At 36.8% G+C, this 27,890-nt stretch overlaps 1 protein-coding gene across 4 annotated transcripts in view; it reads right to left on the reverse strand.

Moving 5' to 3' along the window:
- ERBB4 (erb-b2 receptor tyrosine kinase 4) overlaps positions 1 to 27,890 on the reverse strand; it is a 901,667-nt gene that overhangs the window by 384,553 nt on the left and 489,224 nt on the right. For all 4 annotated transcript variants that reach the window (XM_070422057.1, XM_070422055.1, XM_070422058.1 and 1 more), the window contains exon 3: positions 19,020 to 19,206. In XM_070422057.1, the coding sequence (XP_070278158.1) occupies positions 19,020 to 19,206 (187 nt within the window). The remainder of the gene's footprint in view (positions 1 to 19,019; positions 19,207 to 27,890) is intronic.

Genomic DNA, 27,890 nt, shown 5'->3' on the forward strand with positions numbered 1-27,890 from the left:
AAACAAGTCCAGTTTCAAAACATCCCTTTATGATTACTGCATATCAGAAAGCGTAATGGATTTGTCACTAAACTCTTACATTATGCTATAGCTTTCACCTTTAATAGATATGCAAGACAAGCTTATCTCTATTGAATATTTTTATTTTCATTCCTAAAATTCAACCAATGTGCATCATCCTTCTTCCTACCACACATGATAGATCTCATGAGTCTTAAAAAGAGAAACTACTCATGCAGAGAAATGATCAAGGTGGTACATTTCACTCTGAGCAGTTTATTACTCTCAGCATACAGTCAAGTATTTATTGTAATCAAAGAATTTAAAAATGTCTACCTCCAACATGAATGCTTTAGCTTGGCACATTGCAACCTTGACCACAACACTGCAAGATGAGGGTGCCAATATCCAACACAAAATCCCTCATCTGTACATGGCAACACTTTTAAATCACCTGGAAAGCAAATACTCCAGCCCTTGATATTCTTAGAGCTATGCCTTCCTTTAGAGTGCTCTGGCTATAAGTTTGAACTGTCTCAAGACTATGAGCTTTTATAAGCCTACAAGATTGTTTTCTTTCCTAATTACAGGGTGATAAGTAATTAAAGAGTCTTGTTTATCACCACTTTTATGGATCCCTTTCAATAACAGAGTATGATACAGTACAGAGTTACTGAAGCACACCTATTTTAAATAGTTTCTTAATATTGAAATGGTTTTATGACACATTACATTCAACCTAAATGTATATTTTAAGCACAAATGAATAAGACATTCAAATACAAATATGTTTTTAAGGTAACCAATATTTTTGCCTATAGGAGAAATAAGTAAAACTTGGTGTCAAACTTGTTAAATCATCTTGCTGTATCTGTTGTCATATTCAATTTCTTGATAAATATTATCATTTCTCATACACCTTACTAGAGTTGGTTCTTTTCCTTCTATCATAAGAAGCACATCTTTAGACTGAATTTCAGTTGTATCTCAAATCCCTTTTATTCAGAGATTTCTTTTTTCCCTCCCTTTCTTGTCATTAATCCTCATAATATATCTGTGGAAATAGCCTCTCTTACCAGCTAGTATGATCCCCTCATTCCATGAAAGTAACAGCTTGTAGACTAGACCTCAGGTATACAAAGAATATGAGCTGAGTATAAAGATAGCATAAGATTTGTTTTTGAGATAGAAAATAAATAAAAAGGATCAAACTAAAAAACAAAAGCAAACAGACTGCCCAATTGTGGTGTGAATCTAAAAATCCTATCTCATAATAGAGAAACATGGTAATTAGCCGTACCTCCGCTACCCTTCCCATTGGCTAATCAGGGCGATATGCAAATTAACTGCCAGCCAAGATGGCGGCCGGCAGCCAGGCAGCTTGAAGCGAACAGGAGGCTCGCTTGCTTCAGTGCCAGAGGAAGCCAAGGTTCCTCACCTGCCGCTGCCGGCCTCTGAGCTTGCAGTTTAAGAAACATTGTTGCAAATATAGAAGCTAAACAAAACCCCAGAAACCTGCTTTCAGCCAGCCGGGCCTCAGAGCTGGTGTTGAAACAGTGTTTCGATTATAGAATCCAAACAAACCAGATACCTGCTTTCAGCAGCTGAGGTCTCAGAGCTGGAGCCGAACCTCAGAGAGAAAGCTGGCTCTAAGTTCCAGTGACAGCCATAGAAGGTAAATAAATCCAAGAACAAAAAAAGAAAAAAGAAAAAAAGGAGAGGTTTGGAGCTTCAGTTGCCCACCAGCCTGAAAACGGCCCTCAGCCCCTCACCCAGACTGGCCAGGCACCCCAGTGGGGACCCCCACCCTTAAGGGAGTGTGACCAGCTGCAAACAGCCATCATCCCCTCATCCAGGCTGGCCAGGCACCCAAGCGGTTCCCCCACCCTGATCCAGGACACCCTCAGGGCAAACCAGCTGGCCCCCACCCGTGCACCAGGCCTCTATCCTATATAGTAAAAGGGTAATATGCCTCCCAGCACCGGAATCAGCGGAGCCCCAAGGCCTCCTGAACCCGGGATCAGTGGAGCCACGAGGCCTCCCGGCACCAGGATCAGTGGAGCTGCGAGACCTCCTGGCACCAGGATCAACGGAGCAGTGAGGCCTCCCGGCACCGGGATCAGTGGAGCAGTGAGGCCTCACTGCCCCTGTGTCAAGCAGAGCTGCGAGGCCTCCCAGCACTGGGATCAGAGGAGCTGCAAGGCCTCCTGACGCCTGGAGCAGCATGACAGGGGGCAGAGCCCAAACCCCCTGATCATCCTGCGGCTCTGTGTGTGACAGGGTGCGGGGCCACAACCTCCCTATCCGCCCTGCTCTGTTCGTGACAGGGGAAGGCGCCCCAACCCCCTGATCGCCCTGCGGCTCTGTGTGTGATAGGGGGCAGGGCCACAACCTCCCTATCCGTCCTGCTCTGTTCATGACAGGGGAAGGTGCCCCAACCCCCTGATCGCCCTGCGGCTCTGTGTGTGACAGGGGGTGGGGCCACAACCTCCCTATCCGTCCTGCTCTGTTCATGACAGGGGAAGGTGCCCCAACCCCCTGATAGGCCCTGGTCTGTGCCTGATAGGGGGGAGCTCCCCAACCCCCTGATCAGCCCTGCTCTGTGTGTAACAGGGTACGGTGCCCCAACCCCCTCATGGGCCCTGCCCTGAGTGTGATGGGGGGAGTGCCCCAACCGCCTGATCAGCCCTGCTCTGTGGGTGACAGGGGGCGGTGCCCCAACCGCCTGATCAGCCCTGCTCTGTGTGTGACAGGGGGCAGTGCCCCAACTCCCCTATTGGCCCTACTCTATGCATGACAGGGGGGAGCTCCCCTATCCCCTGATCAGCCCTGCTCTGTGGGTGACAGGGGGCGGCACCCCAAACCCCTGATCGGCCCTGCTCTGTGCATGACAGTGGATGGTGCGGCAACCTCCCCATCTACCCTGCCTTGAGTGTGACAGGGGGCGGCGCCCCAACTCCCCAATTGGCCCTGCTCTGAGCCTGACCAGGGGCTGCACCTAGTGATTGGGCCTGCCTTCTGCCACCCAGGAGCGGGCCTAAGCCAGCAGGTCGTTATCTCCCGAGGGGTACCAGACTGTGAGAGGACACAAGTGAGGCTGAGGGACACCCCCCCCTCTAGTGCACAAATTTTTGTGCACCGGGCCTCTAGTCAAGTTATAAAACCCTCCATCTCACTATTCAACAAAGTTATATTATATCAGTGAATGAGAGGGAAAAGATTCCTGTTCTCTTCAAACAAATATTCTAGAAGGAAAAGACAATAGGTTAAAACAATAAATGTTACTCCTTAATTTAAAAATAAATAAATCCATAAATAAACATATAAGAAAGCATCAGATGAAGGTAAGGGCAATGAAGAAAAGTCAAACAGATAATTATATAGAGTGAATGGTATAGGGCAGGGGAAGAGATGCTGGATTATACTGGATAAGACTGAGAAGAAAAGCTCCTGTGGGGTCATAACTTTTGAAATGAACATTGAATGATGAGAAGGAACCAGCCATGGAAAGAGTTGGGGGAAGAGAGAAGCAGAAAAAAACCATTGTGGACAGTAGTGAGAGATACAAGCAGGAATATGTCGGTGGTGTCTCTTCAGTCATGATCATATAGAGAAGAGTGACATGTTTATAGTAATAAAAATAACATAACTGATATCTAGCTCTTTTAATGTAAAAAAAGTGAAACAAACGTGATCTTAACAAAGGCGGGAAAAGAGCCAAGATTAGGACTCACCTTCATCCCCCATTCATCCATTTCCCTCTCCAAACTACCATTACTTCTAAATCTGTTCTTTCATGGCAATAGAGTGTCTGAGCTTGAGAGGGTGGTTAAAGAAAACTGATAAGTAATAACAGCTTAGAGACAGAACTTTGTGAAAAGTTTCTTTTCATCCTCTAATCAATGAGTCTCCAAGTCAGAGGCAGTAATAAAGCTTTAAAATTCAAATCTAGTTGGAGACAATTTGCTATACACACAGTGCGAAAATACTGACTGCAGTTAAGAGCAATCTAGTTGGTAGAATATTTCATAGAAACTTCCATACTAAAATGGTACTGAGTTTTATGAGATTTTATCAACACATAAAATTTCAGAAGATTAATTTATTATAAAAATAACAAATGTAATCATATATAATGTCAGAGATGCAAATGCTACCAATTTATCCCCTCTCCTATCATTTTTGAAAGATGGAATAAGACCACATTGGGATCAAAATAAGGCTGCTTCTTAAAATTATGTATATTGTATATAAGTCCATAGTGATATTTAGTATTATATGAGGTTATATTTTTTATTTTAGTAATATGTATAATCTTTATACATACCCTAAGAAATAGAGAAGGGTGGAGTAGGAAAGCATTTCTATTCATACATCTTTTTCACTTTTCCTTTTGCACTCTTTTGAGTGTAGAACATACTAAACTTATTTTTAATTGGAGGAAGTGACCTTGCAATATTCTGCATTTAACCTTAAACTCCACTCCTCCCCTCAGTGAAGTAGAACTAGATAAAATTGAAATGCAGCACTAAGGAATTTCAAGCTTCACAGCCAGCTGAGAAGGCAAAGGCCAAAGAAAACTGTGATCTATTGTGGAGAGAAAGACAAAGGATTGCTGAAGGGAGGCAGTTAAAAGTTAGTCAGCTATGACGAGGAATGGCTGAAGGCCGCACAAGTGCCTGCCGTGACAAGACCAATATCATGGCTGTATAGTCAGCATGACATACAACTACATACACACATACACACACCTTGTTTCTTTCTCCATCTTGCTATGTATTAGATACCTACTCAATTCTTCATTAAGTTCTACCATTAGCTGCTGGACATTGGTTAAAATATTGTATCAGCTAAAACTAAGTACCTATAAAATAAAACCCATTTTCACAAAGCATAAATATTTACAGAGAAAAATACTAGAATTTGAATTTCAAATCACTGACATACAGACTAGAAAACAATTTTTGCTTCATTGAACATTACATTGCTTTGTATATGATAAGCTCTTGGCTTTTTCCCCTATCATGATTTTAAATAATCCTAATAATTCAAATATATATCATTAAATTAATGTTTTTAAACTACAATGAGATAACACCTCACACCTGTCAGAATGGCTATCATCAATACATCAATAAAAAAGTGTTGGCAAGGATATGGATATATCTATACTATCTACCTATCTATCTATAAATATATATTTTTTCATTAATTAGAAGACATAGGCTCTAAACCTTTTGGTACATCAAGCTATAATACCATGATCAAAGCAATGGAAAGGACATTTGTTTTTACTTCTGGCTTTTGAAATAATAAGAATGATTCATTTATGTAAATAGTGAGATCTTCAAATAAATAGAGATAATTATCAGGCTCCACACTAACAGAAGCCCTTTAAGCAAAAGAGCACGATGACCATATAGGCTTTAGATTCTGGGAAACACCAACGTAGAATGAGAAAAATAAAACTGCTACACCAAGTTCAAAATAAGCAGGTTCTACACATGACACTAGCCAGCTCAGTGTCTTCTGGAAAGTCATTTTCCCTCTCTATGTCTCATTTTATTGGTTGGTTGACTGGTTACTAATTTGTAAATTATGGGAGTTAGTCCCTTTCATCACTAGAATATTATACTTACAAGGAGTATAAATACTATTTAACCAGCATAACTGTTGGCAAAATACAATAGTATTTCATTGTGCATGCATAATTATTTACACAGTAAATACACATTTTCTAGCAGTGTTACTATTTTTATTATTTACTATGTAATATTTTCTGCTAAAGTAGTTCAATCTTCTTTTATGATGCATATGGTAGTAAATCTCTGATAACTACCTATCATCTAATTCAAAGACACTCAGAGAGAGAAGGGAATATTTAAGCATTTTCTCTCCTCCTGAAATTCAGGAACAGTTCTGCCCCCAAACAACACCATTTAACACCTAGGTATTCACAGGATCCCCATAGCAGCAAGAGCTGTTCCCTAAGGACAGAGGCAGGCCCTGATGATTTGTTCAATCTCAGTGAGACCTTTGTGGGAGTGAAAAGGTCTTGTCAAATGTCACGTCTTGAATTTCATCTGTATGTAGAATTATATTTTTGACTTTTTCCTAAGAATAATAATTGCAACCTTTCATCAAGACTGGGCTTGTTCTCAGCAGAGCCAACCCCTCCACCACCCACTCCAGGGAACAAAACTACCATTGTCCTGTGGAGAAGCCAGCAATGTGAAAAATGGGAGGATGGCACCTGTTAGTTCACTGTTATCGAATGCCAGGCCGGGGGCTACCCCTGGTAAGAGAGCTCTGACTTCTAAACCACAGAGCAACATAAACTCTTCTGAAAAAATCCTTTGTGTGCAAACAGAAGTTTAGAAGCATGCTTTCTTCCTGGGAGGAAAAGAACATGCCTCTGACCATCAAGCCTTGAAGATACATTCATTCTGTGTAAGCTCAGTCTTATACTGAGTATAAATAAAGTTATATTAAGCTTCCCATAATTGTCTAGCTTTAATGTAACAGATAAAAGTAAAGGACTCAGGATTTAAAAAAATGATAATAGTATATCACCAAACTTATGTTTGTTTTGCAAAAATGTAACTACTTGAAACACATAAAAATTTTGAATTTTGGGTCATGTTTTTACAATAAAAATTAGCTTTATATGGTGTATAAATAAAAACATTTACTAGGACACTTTCTTCTAATTTACAGCTTCCTAAACAATGTCCTATGTGTAAGTTTAAGGTGACTAGAAGCCTGGTTTCAACCTGTGATCATTTAGGTTAAGAGTACATTAAATATGTTTTCAAATGCCCCCTTTAGTGGGAGAAAAGTGTAAAGCAAATAGTTTTAAATAAATCAATATACAAACCAGTAAACAAACAGAAAGAAAACGTAGGTGCCTGTAATAGGTATTCCCTTCATTGCCATCTTTCTTGATTCTGTCCTCAGTTAATACTGTTTGTGATCTCAGGTTCTGGGAATGCTATTTCACAATCCCGACCGTTAACTGTGGCAGCTATCTCTGTAGAGACACCTACACAGGTTGAATGCTTATCTTGGGAATGTGTCTCTCTGTGCGTGTGTGTGTGTGTGTGTGTGTGTGAGAGTGAGAGAGAGAGAGAGAGAGAGAGAGAGAGAGAGAGAGAAAGAGAGAGAGAGAGAGAGAGAGAAAGAGAGAGAGAGAGAAAGAGAATGAACACACAGTTCATTTGTAATTTACTCTTTCTCTTGGCTGTATGTTTCAAAAGAAACCCATGCGTTTTAAAACATAAAAAAGAAAGCCAAAAGGGTTCTTGCAAGACATACCCTAGAGCAGTCTGACAACATCAAATAAAACCCCTCCAGCATGTTCTCCCCATGGGATGCCTTTGTACATTCTTTTCAGCTCAAGGGCACATTTCCCCTGACACTCCAAAGGTTTCTGTGCCATGTGGATAGATATAGACACATATGGATTACTCATTTCCCATACTGCTTTCTGTAAAAATAATGTTATAGGAAAACGAGTCCTCGGAAGCCCATATCATTTCACACGTGATTAGAAAAGTAGGCTTATGACTAGTTGGTTATGCTGATTCTCAGATATGTGTCAACAACAATGTGCATAGCTATGCATCATGGTTAGAAACTATATAAACACATCAACATATGCATACATCTAGGTATGTGTGTATATATACACATATGCATCTTACATTTCCATGAAGAGATATCATATATGCATGTGTATGTATATATATATATATATATATATATATATACATACACATATATATACATATATATACACAGAGATATATATTATATCTCTGTGTATGTTGTATATATGCATATATGTATATTATATTTCTATATACACACCCACGCATAACCTCTTTTCCTATTATCTATGTAAAAGCCCATTTTCTCTATATCTCTCTTTGGTCTTCTTATATGTCTTTTGCTTAGTTCTAGGTATGTGTCTGTACTTTTTTAAAACTTTGAAATACAAATAATCTGTTCACCAGTATGGATTTATTATTACAATTATTTCATAAAAATGATTCTTTAACATAAATAGTAATGTTTTATTTAGTACAATTTTTCTCTTCAGTGTCATTATTTAAAAAGTTTAAACAAAGATATAGAAATAGTTGTTAAATATGCTTTTATGCCATGCAAACAATAAAGCCATGGTAATTATTTGCTTACATTACAAAAGCCTTTTTGTTGCACACATACATTTTAAAAATTATATTAGTATTCTATAGTGGTTCTGTATAATCTAAGCTTTTGATTACCATATTATAGGGTAAGATAATATATTCAAATATGAAGTAAGTCTATGAAAATGTGAGAAATGCCACCAAAATTTGTTCTCTGAGTCTTTATCTTCGGAGTAAAGCAGCTAATTTTAGAATCAACCCTGAAGCTTCAGGCAGTTCCAGAGTCTGGAAATCAAGCTGACTCTGCAGGTGCCTCGAGTCTCCAGTGTTTTGACAGCACATGGTTCACCTTCCTTCCACACACTGACAGAGACCCAGCCATGCTGTAGCAAGTAGCTCCCAAAACACGAGCAGCAGTGCCCTGCCCTTTCTTAGAAGTTCAAGTTGAGAAACAAATAATATTTTAATCATGTCTAAATGTCTCAAAAGAGATTTTTTTCAAATAGATTTAGCTATCTATAATAATAAAAGTATAATATGCTAATTAGACCAGACATCCTTCCTAATGACCTTACAGATGAAGCCACAGCTGTGAGGGAAGCCGGAGTCCGGGTGCCTGCTGGCGGCTGGAGGGAAGCCCGGGTCCCAGGCGCCAGAGGGAAGCCAGTGCCGGCAGCCAGGGGAAAGAAGGCCCACTCTTGCAGGAATTCTGTGAAGTGGGCCTCTAGTCCTATATAATAAAAGGGTAATATGCAAATTGACTGAACGGTGCAATGACTTGTCACTATGATGCGCAATGACCACCGCCCCTGATGGTCAGTGCACTCCCACAGGGGGAGCACCACTCAGCCACAAGCCAGGCTGATGGGGCAGCACTAAGGATGTCAGTTGGAATCCCCCAAGGGCTCCTGGACTGCGAAATGGCTTAGGCCAGGCTGAGGGACGCCCACCCTCCCAGTGCACGAATGTTGTGCACCAGGCCTCTAGTTTAAAATAAGTCATCAAAATATCCTTTTTGTACATTCAGCAAGTGAGGAGGCCTGAAAATAGACTTTGTATTGTTTCTGCTTATTTAGAACCAGGTTTGAAGTACCTAGGCATTCAAATCACATTCTTTCCTGTGTAATGAGGATTTAAAAGGAAGCAATGATTAATGAGTTTCAGATACTGTATAAAAGTAATCTCTGGGGAAATGAATTCTCAGCTGAATTGGTAGCTTTACTCAGCAGGGGCATTGAATACTGGAGAGGAACTAAGAAACTAAGAAATGAGAAACAATGGATAGGATTTGCTTGGCACCACTGGGAAAATTTGGCTTAAACTCGGTATTTAAAACCAACTAAAATGTTTGTGTTGCTCAGTTTATGTTCCTCTTTGCTTTCTCACTAAATGTCATCCAGTGGTGTGCTTTTCCCCTGAGGTTCCCCAATCTCACCAGGAAAATAAATGCACACACGTGTGGATATTATTATTGTGGTAACTGAACAATTAAACCCTAATGGAGGTTCCTAGCCACATGGAGTTGCTTTTTTTAATTAAAGGCTTGACCTTAAGTTCCCAAGAGTTCAGAGAGCAAACATTTAGTATCATAATAAATTTTTGTATTATTTCAAAGGGTTAATATCATGTCCTCAGTTGTCCTAAAAAAAAAAGAAATTAAGCACTAAGATGTATACATCTTTTTAAAAAATATATTTTAATTGATTTCAGAGAGGAAGGGAGAGGGAGCGAATGATTAATTGGCTGCTTCCTGCATACCCCCTAGTGGCAATAGAGCTCTCAATCTGGGCATGTGCCATGACCAGGAATGGAACCCTGTCCTTGTGATTCAGAGGTTGACACTCAACCACTGAGCCACACTGGGCGGGTGCAGACATCTTTCATTCAATTCTCATTTTCGGGTGAGAAAACTGAGACATGGCACTTTAATGGTTTTGACATTTCCCTTGTAAGTTGCAGTGCTAGTATAAACTTTCTAATTGATCAGGTTTCAAAATTCAAGTTCTTTCTCCTATTTCATGCTGCTGAGATTAGAATAGAGTATGCTTTCTAATCTAGAAACATACTTTTTTCATCTAGAACAAATAAGCTGGTTTTGAACTGTGGGTTATAAATCAACATTCTAAGGCAAAATTTATATTTCTATGTCAAGAATATTTCACACATTTTACCTCTGAGCTCAATTTTGATCATTTTCTCCTCCCCCAAGCTATCCCTAACTTTATGCCCAAGTCATAAAATATATCTTTAACACAATAAAAGCTATTTAATTCTCTGTGACTGTTTTACTTTTATTTTTTCATGAATAAAGTGACAATCAGAGAACTATAGATGGCAACAATCACTGTTGGCTCTTAGTTATATGTACAAAGGTTATAGACACTTGTGGATTTTCAACTGTCCTTTACACCTTACTTATTTTATTGCATTTATTTCAAAGGACTTTTTCTACTTTACAAACTACTTGGTTTAAGTAGTCTTTTGCAATTATAATGAGAAATATTTTTCAAAGAGAAACCATCTGTGGAACAACATTTTATGTTTATCTGTACATGCAAAATTTAGTTATGTAGTTTGCAGCTTTAACTTCTATTAATTTGAGTTTTAATATTATTGTTTATTTCTTCTTTTAAATGTAAGATCTTGTGATGCAGAAGGAAAATGTTTCAAAATATTCTCTGATACTGAATATCTCTAAGTCACATTTTAATGGACTAAAATATAAATGAAGTAAAAAGCTACATTAAATCTCTCACTAATTTAAATATAAATCAGGCACCATATTGACATAAAATGATTCAATAAGTACTATTGAGTTTTAAATATTCTTTAATATTTTATATTTAGTAATCAACCAAATGTAACATGAGAAGTCACTGACCTACTAATACATATGAAATACATAAAATAATTCAATAGCTACCTAAATTATGCAGCTAATCCTCACTAAAGTCACAAAGGAGGTGATCTCTGATGTATTCATGTTACACAAAAGATAGTAGGATTTTTCTTAATTTTTAAGAGGCACTTGAGCCAAGACACTAATTGTTGATTTACCCATTTTCCCTGAGCACCACAGGCCTGCATTTGAAGCATGATGCAATTTTAATTGCAAAGATTTATCATTATGACATGCAATTTCTAACTACATGAAATGACAATGTAATGCATATGTGTGAAATTCAGTCTCATATTCACTATGTGAAAAGTGATAGCAATGACGTGGGCTGCTTGTCTGCTTCATTTCATTTTTCTGCCTATCCTATAGAAAATATATATCTATACATATGGCAAATACTGCCTTCATTATCTTCTCTATCTTTGCCTTGCAATACATGCTAAATGGTATTCTTTGAATGATACTATAAAGCTCGTGTCACATTTCACAGTGCTTTGTAGATAAATGATGCATTTGGATTACAATTGGGTCATGTCTCAGGGGAAGGGGAGATGGGAACTGGATGAAAGAAGGTGAAGGGATTAGCCAAAGAACATATATATATGATGCTTAGACATAGACAATAGTGTGCTGATGGCTAGAGGGAAGGGAGGATGGGAGTTGGATGGAGGCAGGCAAAGGGGGGAAATGGGGACAACTATAATAGCGTCAAGAATTAATACGTTAAAAAAACAAAGGTCCAATAACTAATAAAATTCTGGTAATATGAACAGTTTAAAAACTAGCAGTCTGGGTACAGTGGCAAAGTGGTTGAGCCTAGACTTATGAACCAGGAAGTCATGGTTGGATTTGCGGTCAGGGCACATGCCCGGGTTGCTGGCTCAATCCCCAGTGGGGGCCCTGCCGGAGGCAGCCAATCAATGATTCTCTCTCATCATTGATGTTTCATTCTCTCTCTCCCTCTCCCTTCCTCTCTGAAATCAATAAATATATATATTTTTAAAACTAGCAGAATTTATAATAGGTTTCTCGATGGGATATCAGCAGATGTAGAATTATACATAATATAGAACCACCTGCTAAATATTAAAGTAGAAAGATTGAACTGGGGGAACAATTTACAATTAAAAATATTATTTACTTTGTTAATAGTTGGCAGAATATGCAAATTATATATCACTAAAAACCTTTAATTAAAGCTTAAGGCCTTTTATTTCATAGTGGATAGAAAATAACTGAACTTTCTGATATTAGCTTTTCTCAATATTACTGATACTATAAAATCAAACTTCTAATTTGTATCACAGAGCAAATGAGATTGAGTAAATTGAATTATCTTAGAAAGAAGAGAAGCTGTGGATCACCATCTTTCTTACTTTTCCCTGTAAATACTTTTGAAAATTGTTAAGATTATTATCATTGAAAACAATTTGACATAGCCTACAATACAATTTTAGCTAGGAGGTATAAAATGTATTGCACAGAATGGGTCATAAAGTATTAAGGGCGGGGAAAGGGAAAATATTATGGGAACTACCATAGAGCAACATAGAAAAGCCAGGTATTGAATTTCTGGGTAGACTGGTATTACATGGGTTAAGAAATTACAAGTGAAAAGATCCTCTTTTCTCTCTGATATTCCAGCTCACATGTATCACTAAGAGGGCAAAGTTTAAGAAACTTCCTAGTGTAAATGCCTTTTCTCCTTTGAAGAATAGTTTCATCTCTTTTACCAGTAGTGTCAATAAATCAACCACACAATAATTCAAATTTCCTGGCTAGTAATGTTTATTACATCAAAAGGTGTTGAGCCATGCAAATTCTCATTTATCTATTCCCTGATAGATATAGATAAGTGGAAAATTCAATTCATTATGTATGAAATATTGGCCACTTCTATTGCAACTTGTTTTATATACTTCTACAGTGAATAGTTTCACCACTATAATAGCAGTTATCTTACTATAATTCTAGGAAAGTAATGAGGTTTGTTGTACCTCTATTTTCTTTACATATTACTAGATTTAGATTTAATGATATATGCTAGATATCGATTTCAGAAAATATTTTATGGAGGAGTTTCTTTTGTGCTTTATTTGTTGTTAAATAAATGTTATATTATGATAATAAACTTTGAATATGGACTTGGGAATCCTAAAGATATGGGCAATAACTATGCCAGAAATAATTCTCAACACTTTTCAATGCAGTTTCTCTGTAATAAAATAATTATAATCTCCTAGTCTTTACTTGTCTCTATTAAGTCATTAAGAAACAGAATATGGGAACTATTTATAACTATATACTTATATTGTGGAAACTGAATGTGAGAGTAAAAAAAATCTCATTTTTAAAAAGTCACATTTCTGACAAACAAGAAAACCTAAGTCATAACATCTAGCAGCTTAAAGCCCTTTAAGAAGCAATACCTGGCCTCCTGAATCCAGCTGACTCAAATATAAAATGTGGTTAGATCCTAAATCATAACTGACACATTTTATATTTTATAATTTAATTACATCACCCTAACATGCTTTCAATTATTATAAAAATAGACTGCTTCTATTACCTTTTACCAAAAGCAGACTTTTTCTCAAATAAGGCATAACATTTATTGCAGGAGCTACATTTAATGCTGTATGTGAAATTTATAATTCCACTTTCACAACCACCTTACCAACTGTGGATTCTCATTATACTCCTTTCAAGATGAGAATACGGAGGCTTAGAAAGGTGAATTGCTTGCCTCAGAAGAGAATGTGAACAGAGGGAGTCTGGACCCCAGAGCATGCGCTCTGATCAGCCATGTTTGGGTTTGGTAAGACACAATGTCCAGTGCTGCAATAACATGATCACCACTAGCACATGAGGCTATTTAAATTTAACTGACTTAACATTAGATACAATTAAAATTTAATGTCCTTCATCTCACTACCCATATCTCAGGTTTTAAGCAGCTACATCTTGGCTACTGGCTACTCAAGTGTGCAGCCGAGAATGTCTCCCTCATCACAGAAAGTTCTGTTGGGCAGTAGTGCTTTAGAAGGTAAACCATGAAAATGGCGGCACCTGACTCTTAAGTAATAATAATAGTAGTGGGGAAAGTACTTTCCAATGTGTTCACACAGTGTCTGGTGGGTAAATATTTGTGAGAAATTTAATATTTACTGGGAGGAGACAGATATGTAGATATAATTTGAAAGGGCTCATATCTCAGTGTGTCTTGAATATACAAGTAGAACAAAACAAAGCCAATAAATATTTGAACTGGCATCATATTTCAAAGAATCCTAAACATTTCCCATTAAAACTAACTATTAATAAGTATTTGTCAGTTAGTGGCTAAGAGTATAGTAACCTTGATTTTAGAAAGCCACTGTTGAATGGCAGTTGTTATAAAGTGAGTTAATTGATCTTTTAAATCAAATCTAGTGTTTACAATATTATCATTTTGTGTATGTATGTATTTTTGTCAACTTACTGCCATTTTCCGTACATACACCCATGATGTATTCAAGTATCATGCCACAATTAAAGTCAAAGTTCTTTCTAAAATATAAGCTTAAGTTCTGCCTAATTTTGAAATGTTTATGTATAAAGGAAATTTTTTATTTCACTGACTGTGGTCTTATCCTGAGAAATTGACCCAAGCATTATTATGAATGGCACAATATGAAGAGATGGGAACTTATCTAGATTTCACACAAGTTAGCCCTATTAGCCTCAAGACCTTGGGTCTGGTGTCCTTATATGCAAAATAACAATAAAAATACTTTCCCAGTCAGCATTCTTGGACTGTGTGTGGGAAAATATTTTAAAATGGAACATGAAAGCATTTTTTAAAATGTATAAATCTATAACAATATAAGAATTATAATAATTGTGCCTTCGATAAACATTGGAAGACAGCAACATGATACCTCACTTCTTATCTAAGACAGAGAGTTTACTAGATGATACATTTACATATATTTTAAATTGCATTGTAGACTTATCAAAGATTGCATACATTCATTATTCCTTCTAAAATAAAAATTCATGTTATTCCCAAACATGACTCACACTGCTTCCAGAGCTCTGGTTTGATTCTAGCAATTCAGAAAATGTGCAAAGAGCTAATGACTCTGGCCCCAGCATTGCTTGGTGACTGGAAATGGATGCAGAAAGTTTGCCAACTCTTTTTCCCCTCTTTTTACTAAATTTATTGGGGTGACACTGGTTAACAAAATTATACAGGTTTCAGGAGCACAACTTCACACACATCATCTCTACACTGTGTTATGTGTTCACAACCCCACGTCAAGTCTCCTTCCATCATTGTTGGTGTCTGCAGGCCAAACGAAGCTAATGTCCTGCTCTACACGTGAGGAAGCAGATATTCTGATATTTTTACTGTTTTCCTCAGAATGAAATCATAGATTCATGGTGATATCTAATCAGTTTCTATTATTGCATTTGGGACCCTGCAGAGCAAAGACTCTCTTCCATTTTCTGAATGTCATAAGCAAACAAGCATGCATTCTCCACAAATGAGCTTTCATAATGGAGTATTTTTACCTTAATATGCTCTCTCTCTTAGGAAAGGGCACATACAGATCTTAGTGTATCTTAGGGACAACCTGGTGGTTCTCTAAATCTAAGAACACATCCTAGAAATTTGCCGAAATGGTCGCTCTATCTGATCCCATATTGATAACATTTCCTTTCAAATATATGTTTCTGTTTTTACCTGTACACAAAAACACATTGCTTATGGTTTTCTTTCTTTAGTCACTATACATCATTTGGGATGACAAGCAAACAATGTTCTTTAAAAACATTGATTAGAATATCATATTTTTAAAAATTGTAGACCTGATCTTAAAATTGACATCTTCATAAGAATGCACCACTCTTCATGGATTCCATCTGACTCACAGGATTTTCAATATCTTCATTTTGATCAAATAATTTATCCAAGTAATTTATCCTTAAGTTAGGAGTATTCTTGGAATCAATTATTTTCTTCAGATTTCAGAATATGCTGCGTAGCTCTCTTCATGTGAATATTAGCAGTACCTTTGTCAAACATTGTATCTGACAGCAATCTGAACTAGGCTAGTTGAACCCACTCAAACATTAGTCAGACCTTACACAGAGCAACTAAAGAACGCTTAGCAGCTCTAATGTCAGAAAAAGAACTCAGAATGAATATGTCTCTTGTTTAGGTCAAGACAAATGTCAGCGCCAATGAAAGATGAAACATGATGATGGAGATTTGAAATGAAGGGCTGGGCAACAGGTGCTTGTCCCAAGCCACTGAACAACAGGAGAGCAGTACTGGGAAGTACCGAACACAGCAGTGGTACGGAGAGTAGATAAATAAATGAATGAATGAATGAATGAATGAAGCCTCAGGCTTTTCACTTCCAGAGAAATGATCTTATACTTAAAGCAGTTTCAAAGTGGTATCAGAAGAGGCTATTAAATTCGGAGCAACTTTTTGTCTAAACAAGAAACCTTTCAAAACTTCAATGAAGCAATAGGAAGATTTGAATAAGCACATGTCTGGTTGTTTCATCAGTGTGCTGACACAAAGGAAAGCTAAAAAGCTAAAAGCAAAACAATACAGAGAAGGAAAACTAAGGTTCTCTAAGCATCCTCTATGTGAAAGGAGCAAGGTTGACAAGTTCCTTGCCTTATTTCATGAACACCTAAAACAACACAATGAGATGGAATTTTATTTTCAGTTTTAAAGAAGAAGAGGGAGACAGACTGTAAGTAGGGCTCTCACTTTTGAATAGAGGATTTTCTCATTCCACATCCATACTTTTTAAAAATACACTGAGTCACATACTAATGGCCTGTCCATTCCAACATCAGGTTATTTATTTGAACATTACTGAATAATGTGAAGGTGGTTGAGAAACTTAAACTTTAAAAGGTACTGTGTTACTTGTACTACTTTCATTGATAGCTTATGCATATTTGAAGACAGACTTTCAAATGTGATGGTCAGAAGTTACATTCTTCAAATGTAACATCATTCAGATGCATCTCCTGGACTAAGCATTTTATTTTCTTTCTAGTTGACCAGAATTCACTAAACTTAATACATTTTTTACTTTTTTATGGAGGCCTCCCCAAAATATTTTAGCATTTCACTTTTTTTAAATGTGTTTTTGTCCACATCTCAAAAATAATCTAATCAGGATGACCTAACATGCAGTTAACCAATTAGAATATTTATAAAATATTAAATAAAGGCATTAATACATAAATATGTTGGTTTTAAAAAAGGACAGTATTTAGCCAACTTTTGAAAAACATAAATTATATATTTGTAGATCCCAAATTTAACATACTCAAATAGATATCCTTATAATTCATAAGATACAAATTCAAATATTTAATCTAAAGTATGGTGAGAAAAATATACATATTCATGTATTAAATTTGTACCTATGTATGAAAAAGTTTATAAATATCACATAGTATAAAATAATAATATAATTCAAGAATTGTAAAAATTTCAAAACCATTATTCATTTCTTCTTTGATTTAATCATAGAAAAGTTGTGAAGAAAACACAATGCTTCCTATGCAACTTTTAACTGAACCATATTATTTTTAGAGTCCTAATTTCAATCATTCAATGTTCTCTATCTGTTCCATTTCCAAGTTTTTCCTCCTATCATTATTTCCATGCAAGTAGTAATTTAGTAAAAAAAAATAAAAAAACTTGTTTTGTAAGATAACTATCTTTGAAACAAAATAAAAATAAAAATGTTGATGAAGTAATCTATAAGTTCCAAAAATTTTGCATTTATCATGCATTCAATTCCATTATGCAATCATGTCCAAAGTCAATAACATAATCAGTATTCCTTTCTTCATCCAAAATATTCCAATTTTAGCTCTCATGTCTGGCTAATTATGAAGCTACTTCTAACTTAAAATGATATATTTTACATTCACTATAAATAAAATAAACTAATAATTTAAATATTCTGTTAATAATAAGCTTATATATTTCTTAATATTTTAAAGTAATATTTCTAAAGTATTTTGTTTGTCAATATCAAGAAACATTCACAGTGAATAAACTCAAATACATAGAAAGGCACTATATATTTTGATGCAAAATATACAGATATTAATTTAGATTAAATTAATAGCTTAGACTTCTTTATCCCACTGTGGGATGATAATTAATTACTAATTAGCACATTTTGATTACAGGCACACAGGGCAAAATTTATGATTAGAAACCCTGCCACAAAATGCCTTCCACCACAGCCTTTACGAACTATGAACTGTGTGAACTATGAAGTGTCTGAACTGAGAAGATACCAGTGGGATTGCAAAGATCAGTTTAAAAACAAATTCCTACAAAGTGTAGCAAGATGATAACATTAGGTTGATAGCAGACTATCTCCTTGATTAGGGGGGAAAGCACTGATGATATGAAATTAAAGCACTCTGAGAAAGAATCACAGGGGCATTTAGCGAGTTACTAAATAAGAGAAATCAACACTGAATTAATAAATTAGATATGTTTTCCAAAAATATGGAATTATATAAAATACTAGATACAATGGCTTGTGTATTTACTGAGCTTTAACGAGAAAGGTGTTTTGCTGCAGCTTTGATGATATGGCTGGCCATTCACCTGAGACCCCCAAACAGCATTCTTAAACCTGCTTCCTATCTCAGTTTTCAGTCACTGAGCATTTCCTGAACAGTGTACTTCTGCTCAGCTGAGATAACAGTATTAAGGTAGCCCTCAGACTGCACTCACAATATCTGTACATAAAACAAGGGAATCATAGGGAATGCTTTCTCATAAAATGAATAAGTAGTAGATATTAAATGTTTTATAGTGTTCCTCAATGCAACACACACTGTAGGAACCGTACACACACAGGTGTGTGTCTATAACGTTATATTGATGAGAGTATATTTAATATTTTATATATTTTCCTTACCTGTCAAGTTCTTCAATCCAAGTTCTTGAAGCCCAAAGTTGCCATCTTTTCTGTAGTTTAAAAATATTGCCAAGGCGTATCGATCCTCATACAATTTTGTCCCACGAATAATGCGTAAATTCTCCAGAGGCAGGTAACGAAACTGGTTAAGAGCCACTAACACGTAGCCTGTGACTTCTCGAATAGACTGAAAAGATACAAATAAATGCCTGTGTTAAAATATTAAAGATTGTTTATCAGTATATTTATGTAGTCATTTAGATAAAAATGAGTCACTTAAGTCTATTTTTCAGTATTAATAATGCACCCATTTCCACACTGTGTTGTAAACAATTGCCTTGATAATTCAAGATCACAAAGAGTTAAAATTTCATTTGAAATATGAGTTGTATTTTTTTAAAGTCATGTATGTGCCTACAGTAAAATAATGGATTTTGTTTTATGAGGCATTCTTTATACTTGAGAGTTGAATATAATTCAAGGCATGGAGATCTTATTTTTATTTTTTTAATATATTTTTATTAATTTCAGAGTGGAAGGGAGAGAGAGAAAGAGAGAGAGAGAGAGAGAGAGAGAGAGAGAGAGAGAGAGAGGAGACATCAATGATGAAAGATAATCATTGATTGGCTGCCTCTTGCACGCCCCCCACTGGGATCTAGCTCAAAACCCAGGCATGTGCCCTTAACCAGAATCGAACTTGGGACCCTTCAGTCCACAGGCTCTATCCACTGAGCCAAACCAGCAAGGGCAAAATTTCATTTATTGACAGACTAAAATGAGTAAGAACACATAACCATTAATCAAACTTCATATAAAAATGCAAGCTGGTAAGCTTATCACAAATAAAACAAAGCTGTATCAGTTTGTAAATTGTGGGACAGATTTTAAACTGCTAATTTGGTGTTCAATGTTATACTATCAAAGAACAGTGGCCTCATCTATCTCTGGAGAACACATATATACAAATACGCATTAAAGACATTATGGTCACTAATTTGATTATGAACACAATTTTCATTTTCTCTGTCTACTTTTTAATGTAGTTATCTATAATATGAATTAATTAATTCAAGGTTTGTGAGGCATTTTAAAGCAAAAAAAAGTCACAAAAAAGGCTTTCGGTTTCATTTAAAGAGACTTCACTTGGAACAATGGGCGCAGGATGCAGTGGGCAGATGATGTTTTATTGAGTTGTACACTTGAAACCCTATATGGTTTAGTGAACCAATATCACCCCCAATAAATTCAATTTAAAAAATAAAGGTATAGTTTTTCAGTAAAAAGAACAAGATCATAATGACAGTTATGAACATGTGTGGCATTTTTGTAAAAAACTAAATACACTGCAAAAGTACTAAAACATTTTATATTATTTTAATGTCAATTTCATGTTATTTTAGACTTCTTCATTTCAGATATACCAGTGCTCAGTCTTTGGTATTCTCTTCTCCTTCCACTTTTACTCCCTCGGTGATCTTATCCTGGTTCAAGTTTGCCGATCTCCAAACTTTTACCTCCTAACTCTCCCCTAAACTCCACACTCATGTCCAACTCCCTTTTCCACATCTTCGCTTGAATATCTAATACATTTCTCAGACAAACGAATCTAAAATTGACCTGGCATCTTCCTTCCCCCATCCCTCCAATAGCCTATCCCATTTCAGCTGAAGTCAATCTATCCTTCCTATTGTTCAGGCCAATGTCCTGAGATCATTCTTGACTCTCCTCTCACACACCTTCCTATATGTCCCATATTTAACATGATCAGGGAGTCAAACACTTCTGATGTCAGCCACTGCTGTCATCTGAGCCACCGTCATTGAGGAATAATCAATATTATTGCAATAAATATCTTGATCGCTTATGGTGTTTTCTTGGTTAAGGCTACCCCTGATCTTTAAACAAAAATCAAATTATGACACTTAAATTCTTAAAATGCTGAATCATCTCCCAAGTCACTCCAAGTGATGCAAAGTTTTTCCAGTGATGAGTCGAAACCTCTATCTGGTCTGCCCGGTGCAGTAAGCTCCAACCATATTTGGCTATTAAGCACTTGAAATGTAGCTAGTAAAGATTGAGAGATGTGTTGTAAATGCAAAATACACTCTAGACTTCAGAGATTAAGCATTAAAATTACATTTTAGATAAATTGCATTGTATAAAGTGGATTATTAAAGTTAAGTTGACCTGGTCCTATTTAACTTTTCATTGTGGCTACACAAACATTTAAATTACATTTTTATAGGTATCCTTATAATTCTTTTGGGCAGTGCTGCACTATGTAATCTGGCCATCAGTGTTTTTATTCTGACTTCTTTTTTTTTAACTCTTCATCTTGTACATTCTCTTTGTTGTTCCCACATGACAACTGTGGTCCTAACCCCAGGTGCTCACCCCACACTCAAAAGCTTGAGTTCCTCTCCCTCTTGTTATCTTCTTGGCTAATTTCCTCACTGCCTTCAAGTTTTTACACAAATCTCAACTTCTCAGTAGAGGCCAACCCTGCCACGTTTCCTGCTCTAACTTTCATTGTTTCTATAATACTTCTCACTTTCTGATGCACTATGGAGTTTATATATTTATCAAATTTAGTAATAACAGTCCATCTCTCCTATTCCAAGAATATAAGCTCTACAAGGACAGAACATCGATTTGTTCAATCATGTGTCCCGTGTGACCAGAACAGTGATGGTACATAGTGAGAACCAACAAGTATTTGTTTTGCATTCCAGCTGCTCTCTGTCCACACCTTCACCACTAAGCAAAGTCTGTGGAGTCAAGAGAAGTGCCCGTCTGGAGTCAGCACTCATTTTTTCTTGACCATGCTCCAAACCACTGTGATTCCAGAACTTCATTTCCATATATCCCTGAGTTGTCATTCAGCGCCAGTGATACCATCTTTCCCAGCTCGGTCCTTCACACAGCAGACTCTGCCACCAATGACCGTGCACCTGGGAAGGATGGGTAGTCCAGGCACAAATGTTTGAGTGGTGAGGACATGGATTTTGGATGTGTGGGCTACAGTGTCCATTCAATTGTGTATACTTGTCCTCAATGATTGAGAAGCAATCTGAACCGGGCGATCATGTTTCTATTCCAGGTCAAGGCACATGCCTAGGGTGTAGAGCTTGCAGGAGGCAGCCAATCTATGATTCTCTTTCATCATTGATATTTTTATCCCTCTCTCTCTCTCTCTCTCTCTCTCTTTCTCTCTCTCTCTCTTCCTTCATCTCTGAAATCAATAAAAATATATTTTTAAGCCGAAACTGGTTTGGCTCAGTGGATAGAGCGTCGGCCTGTGGACTGAAAGGTCCCGGGTTCCATTCCAGTCAAGGGCATGTACCTGGGTTGCAGGCACATCCCCAGTAGATGTGCAGGAGGCGGCTGATTGATGTTTCTAGCTCTCTATCTCTCTCCCTTCCTCTCTGTAAAAAATCAATAAAATATATTTAAAAAATATATATATATATTTTTAAATAAGAAACTTATGAGTAAAAAGGTAAATCCAGTAGCAATTTTACAGTGTTTGTTAGGGAGATGAGCTATTTTTAGTTATCCTATATAACAAAGCTTAAAATGCTAAGTGTCTGGTCATCTGTTCAACCAATCAAAGCATAATATGCTAATGATATGCTAAGACTGCTCAATCACTCACTATGACGTGCACTGACCACCCGGGGGCAGATACTCCAACTGATAGGTTAGCTTACTGCTGGGGTCCAGCTGATCAGGAATGAGTGAAATGGGCCGGACTTGCCCTGGAGCCCTCCTGCAGTCCCTACCTGGCTGGCCAACCTCTCACATCCCTTCCCAGCCTGAATTATGCACCAGTGGGTTCCCTTGACGTGGCCTGCCCCCTCTCACAATATGGGACCCCTCGGGGGATGTCAGAGAGCCGGTTTCAGCCCAATCCTGCAGGCCAGGCCAAGGGACCCTGCTGGTGCACAAATTCGTGCACCGGGCCTCTAGTTAATTAATAAAGATGTGCTACTCAGCATGGCTTTTAAAACACACATCAGCAGAAGCTACAAATAACCAGTAAGTAATAAGGGCTCTGATATAAGAAGTGTTCTAGGTATGAAATAAGAACAAAGCTAAACACATAGAAAAGGATCAAATCAACCTGGAAAAGGGAGCTCCAAGTGCCCTTAGTTATAAGAGAAAGTAAATCATAACTCTGAACATAACTGCATCTGCATATTATCTAATGTATTTATATTTGAATAATTTACATTGTAAAATGTATGAATGTCTAATTCTAGGGTAGGCATTAAATTATTCTTTGAAACAATTCTGTTTTCCTCATAGAAGTCCAGGTTAAAGCAGCAGCTACTCCTTTGTTGAGATTCAGGGACTGGAAGAATTGTTTATTATAACTGAGATTCTGGTGTTGAAAATGAGTCTCTTTTATTGTACATTCTGCTTGTTATTCTCTTGTCTTGCAAAATAGTGTGTGCAATTTAAACATTGGCTTAACTAATATCCTTTTGCTATGCGAACTCTGGACATCATTATATGTCAATGCCGAGGATGCATCTGTTTAACCCACTTTGAACAAAGCCACCAGAAGTAGGTGATATGTAATTCGCCCAGCGTAAATTATTTGATGATAATGATGGTGCAGGCCCTATTCACCTTATTGCACATATCCCCTTCTCCTATCCAGACAAACAATGTAAATAATAGGGGGGGGAAGATAACACAAATCTCTCAACCCAAGATTTATTGCTGTAACATTTTATGTCTGGAGGGGCTCACAGGACCAACAGCTTTTTAACAAATTTTGGAGGATAAATTTAAAATTCTTAAATTGTAATGCAACCAATTATGCCTTAATTTCCATCTCCTAATTCTTCTATTTTTTCTGGTATTCATAGTCACATCCTTTCAGGTACTCTTAAGAACTGTCTGTGAACAAATATCTTGAAATATCTCAGTAAAAAGCTCCACTGCAGATAACATGAGCTACAATGCATACTGATTACAACTTAGTAATGGTCGGATTACTTTCAGCTTAATGCTGAGAAAGATGTAACAGTCTGATCATCACTCCGATAAATATGTCTTTTTAAAAATGCACTGTGTAAAGTTAGTCTATTCTGAAGCCAGAATTAGAATTCTTCTGGGTGATGCCAAGTTCCATTTGAAAGTTATTTATAACCTGCCTGGGCGCAGAAGCCATTGTCTTCCAAAACCTTGGTGTAGTTGACTTGACAGTCACTGTGCGGTGACCTGGAGCTCACCATTTAAAGTTTATTTGGTTAGTAATGATTGTTGGCACACCTTATGCACTAAATATATCTAAATTGAATTATGGTACCAGATAAAATTATAGAAAAGGAAGAAGCTTGTCTAGCATCTCTTATCATGAGTAATCAACAAACAATTCAATATTCTCTTTTTAAAAAGAGTCAATAACAAGGCTATATGTTAATTTTGGCAACTCACTAAGCAATCCTGGTAAAAGTCAAGAGATATCTGTAAGTGCCAATTAGCTTTTATAATGCCTGATATGGTCACACAATCATGCCAGTTACCCATTGTTCTTTTCTTTTCAGGCATCGGAATCTTAGTAGCACAATCTTTTTAACTATCTAAGAACTTTTTATGAAAATGAAACAACTCTTAAAGAAAGGACTTATCTAAGGAAATTATAATAGTAAGAAATGGAAGCTCAACTGCCAAGCAAAGCTAGGCTCAAACCCAGCCTTTGTGCTCCGTGGTTTCATGATTTCATCAAATTGTTTATTCTACTAAACCTCACCTTCTTCATCTGTAAAAAACAATAAAAAATACCAATACCTCTATTATAAACGTTTTATAAGGATTAGAAGATATAATAAAAGTGTCTGACAAATAAGTTTTCAATAGATGCTATTACAAATATTATCTATAATAATAGCCAAAATGAGCTCTCTGTGAAGAATTGGATTTGAAAACAAAACTGATTATAACATCATTGCATAAGAACTGTTGCTTTTAATTCCTTTGCTATGTGACTTTGGTATGTTTATGTCTTGCCTCTTTGAGTCGCAATGTATCCCTAAACTAAAGGACTGGTTCCTTATGCTTTTTCTGTGTATGTTACAGCCCTTAGTACAGAGTCTGGCACTGAGCAAATGTTCACTAATGGCTGCTGAATGGAATGGAATTGGAAAGTATAAGCTATGCTTAAGGTCATTTCAGATGTCGTTTTCCATGGGAAATGTTTCATAAACATTCTGCTAACAAAATCATTGTTGGAACAACACAATCATGATTTGTGCCCAAGGACCACAGTGGTGAGTAGTCTTCGCCAGAATGCCTCAGCGAAGAGAAAACCCTAACTCTGGTTTTTCTCAGGAAGTTTTAGTCTCAGGAAATTGCCTATTTTATCAACCAAAGTGTGAATACTCACCTGAAGATATATCTCTCCTTGTGCCGTAAGCTTCTGCTGACTATAACTGATTAATTCCCATTGTCAAAGCTTCTACATCTGCTTTGTTCAAGGAGTAAATACAGCTAAAGATCATTAAAGCTTTAAATGCTTCAAAACTCTTCTAAGCCAAGGGGAAAATTTGTTTTGTTCATGGCATTTGATGATGAAAATCAAAATAAATGGCAAAACAAAATAAATTTTACCAACTTCCCATACCATACTAATGATAAATCTAAAAAAAATACGTAGTTTGTTCTAAAGGACACAAATTTATAAGCATTCTTTTCATATAATATTTTTAATGTGACATCTGCAGTTATAAACTTCCTAAGATTCCCAGTGGATACTAGTCTAATCAAAGATTAGCAAGATTTCATTGCTTCAGCAGGCTTTCCATTTACCTGCAAATCATTCCAGAAAAAAAATCAGTATTATTTTTTAAATTCTATTTCATTTCACAACTAACTGTAATTTTTTTTGTATTTGGCACAATTCCTTTCTTCTTTTTAAAATGTTTTTATTGAATTTCAGAGAGAGGGGAGGAGATAAGAATAGAGAGATAGAAAATCAATGATGAGAGAGAATCATTGATCAGCTGCCTGCCTCCTGCATGCCCCCTACTGGGAATTGAGCCAGCAACACAGGCCTGTGCCCTGATCCGAATCAAACCTGTGACCTCTTGGTTGGGTCAGTGCCCAAACCCTGACCCACACCACCAGGCTTTTATTCTTTTGTTTTAGCAGTTTTCCCTATCTTTGTCCTCAGTGGGAGTAATAAATAGTTCCTTAAATGATTCTTTGTCTACCTTAAGATTTAAGTGATTGCAGAACCTCAGGATTCTTGAAAATTTAATCAGTGTTTAGGAACAATTTTACGTACATTAAAAGCAATTATACATTTTTTTACTAAGTGTGTAAAATTCTTCCCTAGATTTTCTCCTACTCGAATTATGCAGCAAATCTACTTTTGTTGGTTATTTTTCTTTAATGTAAGCATCATTTGAAAATGTACCTCTTTACTTTTGTTAAAGACCTCCTGCAGCCAGTCGAACTAGTTCTGATAAATTCTACTCCAGTTTCTTGTGTACTCATATCCAATTATATATCATTCAAAAACAATACAAATATAGTAGTGAATACTGTGATCCCTAGACTTGAAGCTAAGTAACCAATAGTATCCCAGAAAAGAGTAAGGAGTAGAGAACTATGGGGGGCGGGAGGCGAGGAAGAAACCCCCTCTCCTGGCAGTGACTGTAGAATGTATGTGTTTTCTGACAGTGACAAATGTTGCAGCAAATTGTAACCTCTCTATCAGTACGGCTTTCCATGAAGTTTCCCTAGGCAATTAATTTCTGTCTCTGCCCCTTAGAGCAAGTCTGGGAATTTCTAAAGCAGAGAACATTCATAACGGTGGCATAGTGTTTAGAAATTTACCAGGAAAAATATTAGTAAGGATATAGCAAACATTACATGTTCCTGCTGCATGTGGCGGGAGAACGTGACTGACTATATACTTCATTCCCATGCAAAACCTCCGCATGTGATGGTGCTTTTGGCTTTGGCATCTTGCTTTCAGTTTTCTCACTTTCCTTAAAGCTCCCATGATTTTGCCACACTGGCCAGCAGGGACTCAACGTCTGTTCAAATTAGATTTGGAAACATGGAGTAACATGAGATGTCACGTACCCTGTGGCAGGGTTGAAGCCACACTCATTTTACACAGCATGAAGTAACACTATATGGGCAGAGCATCGCATCCAATTCTTCCCTGCAAAACTGCTAGCACTCAGCCACCAGGAGCCAGGCTCTCGGGGGCTACTGCTGCTATCATCCCTGCTTTCTAAGAATGTGCACGCCATTCACTCATCCCTGGCCACTCAGCCAGCTCTCAACCATAACTTCCTAGAAGGGTATACCCTAGTTCCACTGAAAAGAGGACTTAACTCCCTGCTCTCAAAGTAATCATCTTTTTCATTGCCCTCTATATCTTTCTTAAGTGGCCAGAGAGATCTTAATTGTCATGCTTCAGGTCTACATTCCCAAATGGTCCTTCATCTCCTGACCTCATCTCAGGAATATTCCTGTATCATAGACTTGCTACAATAGAGTTAGGTTACACAAATTAAATTAGGAGCGTTGGTCGATCCATTTATATAATCTTACACAAATCTCAATTTCATGTGTCCATATTACAAAAAAAATCTATACTGCAAAAACTCCAACACCTCTAAAAATGTATATGTATCTACATATGTGTTTATATACATGTGTTTATATAGGTACAATTAAACTTTTAAACCTAAATTAACAAATCACCACACACTGAGTGATTTAAACAGAAATTTACTTTCTCTCAATTCTGAAAGCTAGAAGCTAATGATCAAATGATTCATGTGTCAGTCCTAACAAACTAATGCACTGCCTGAGTTCCAAGTCTAGCGTTTAGCAACATTG

The sequence above is a fragment of the Myotis yumanensis genome, unplaced genomic scaffold (genome assembly GCF_028538775.1).
Source record: "Myotis yumanensis isolate MYYU_CA2020_CCGP unplaced genomic scaffold, mMyoYum1.0.hap1 SCAF_8, whole genome shotgun sequence".
Classification (NCBI taxonomy): Eukaryota; Metazoa; Chordata; class Mammalia; order Chiroptera; family Vespertilionidae; genus Myotis; species Myotis yumanensis.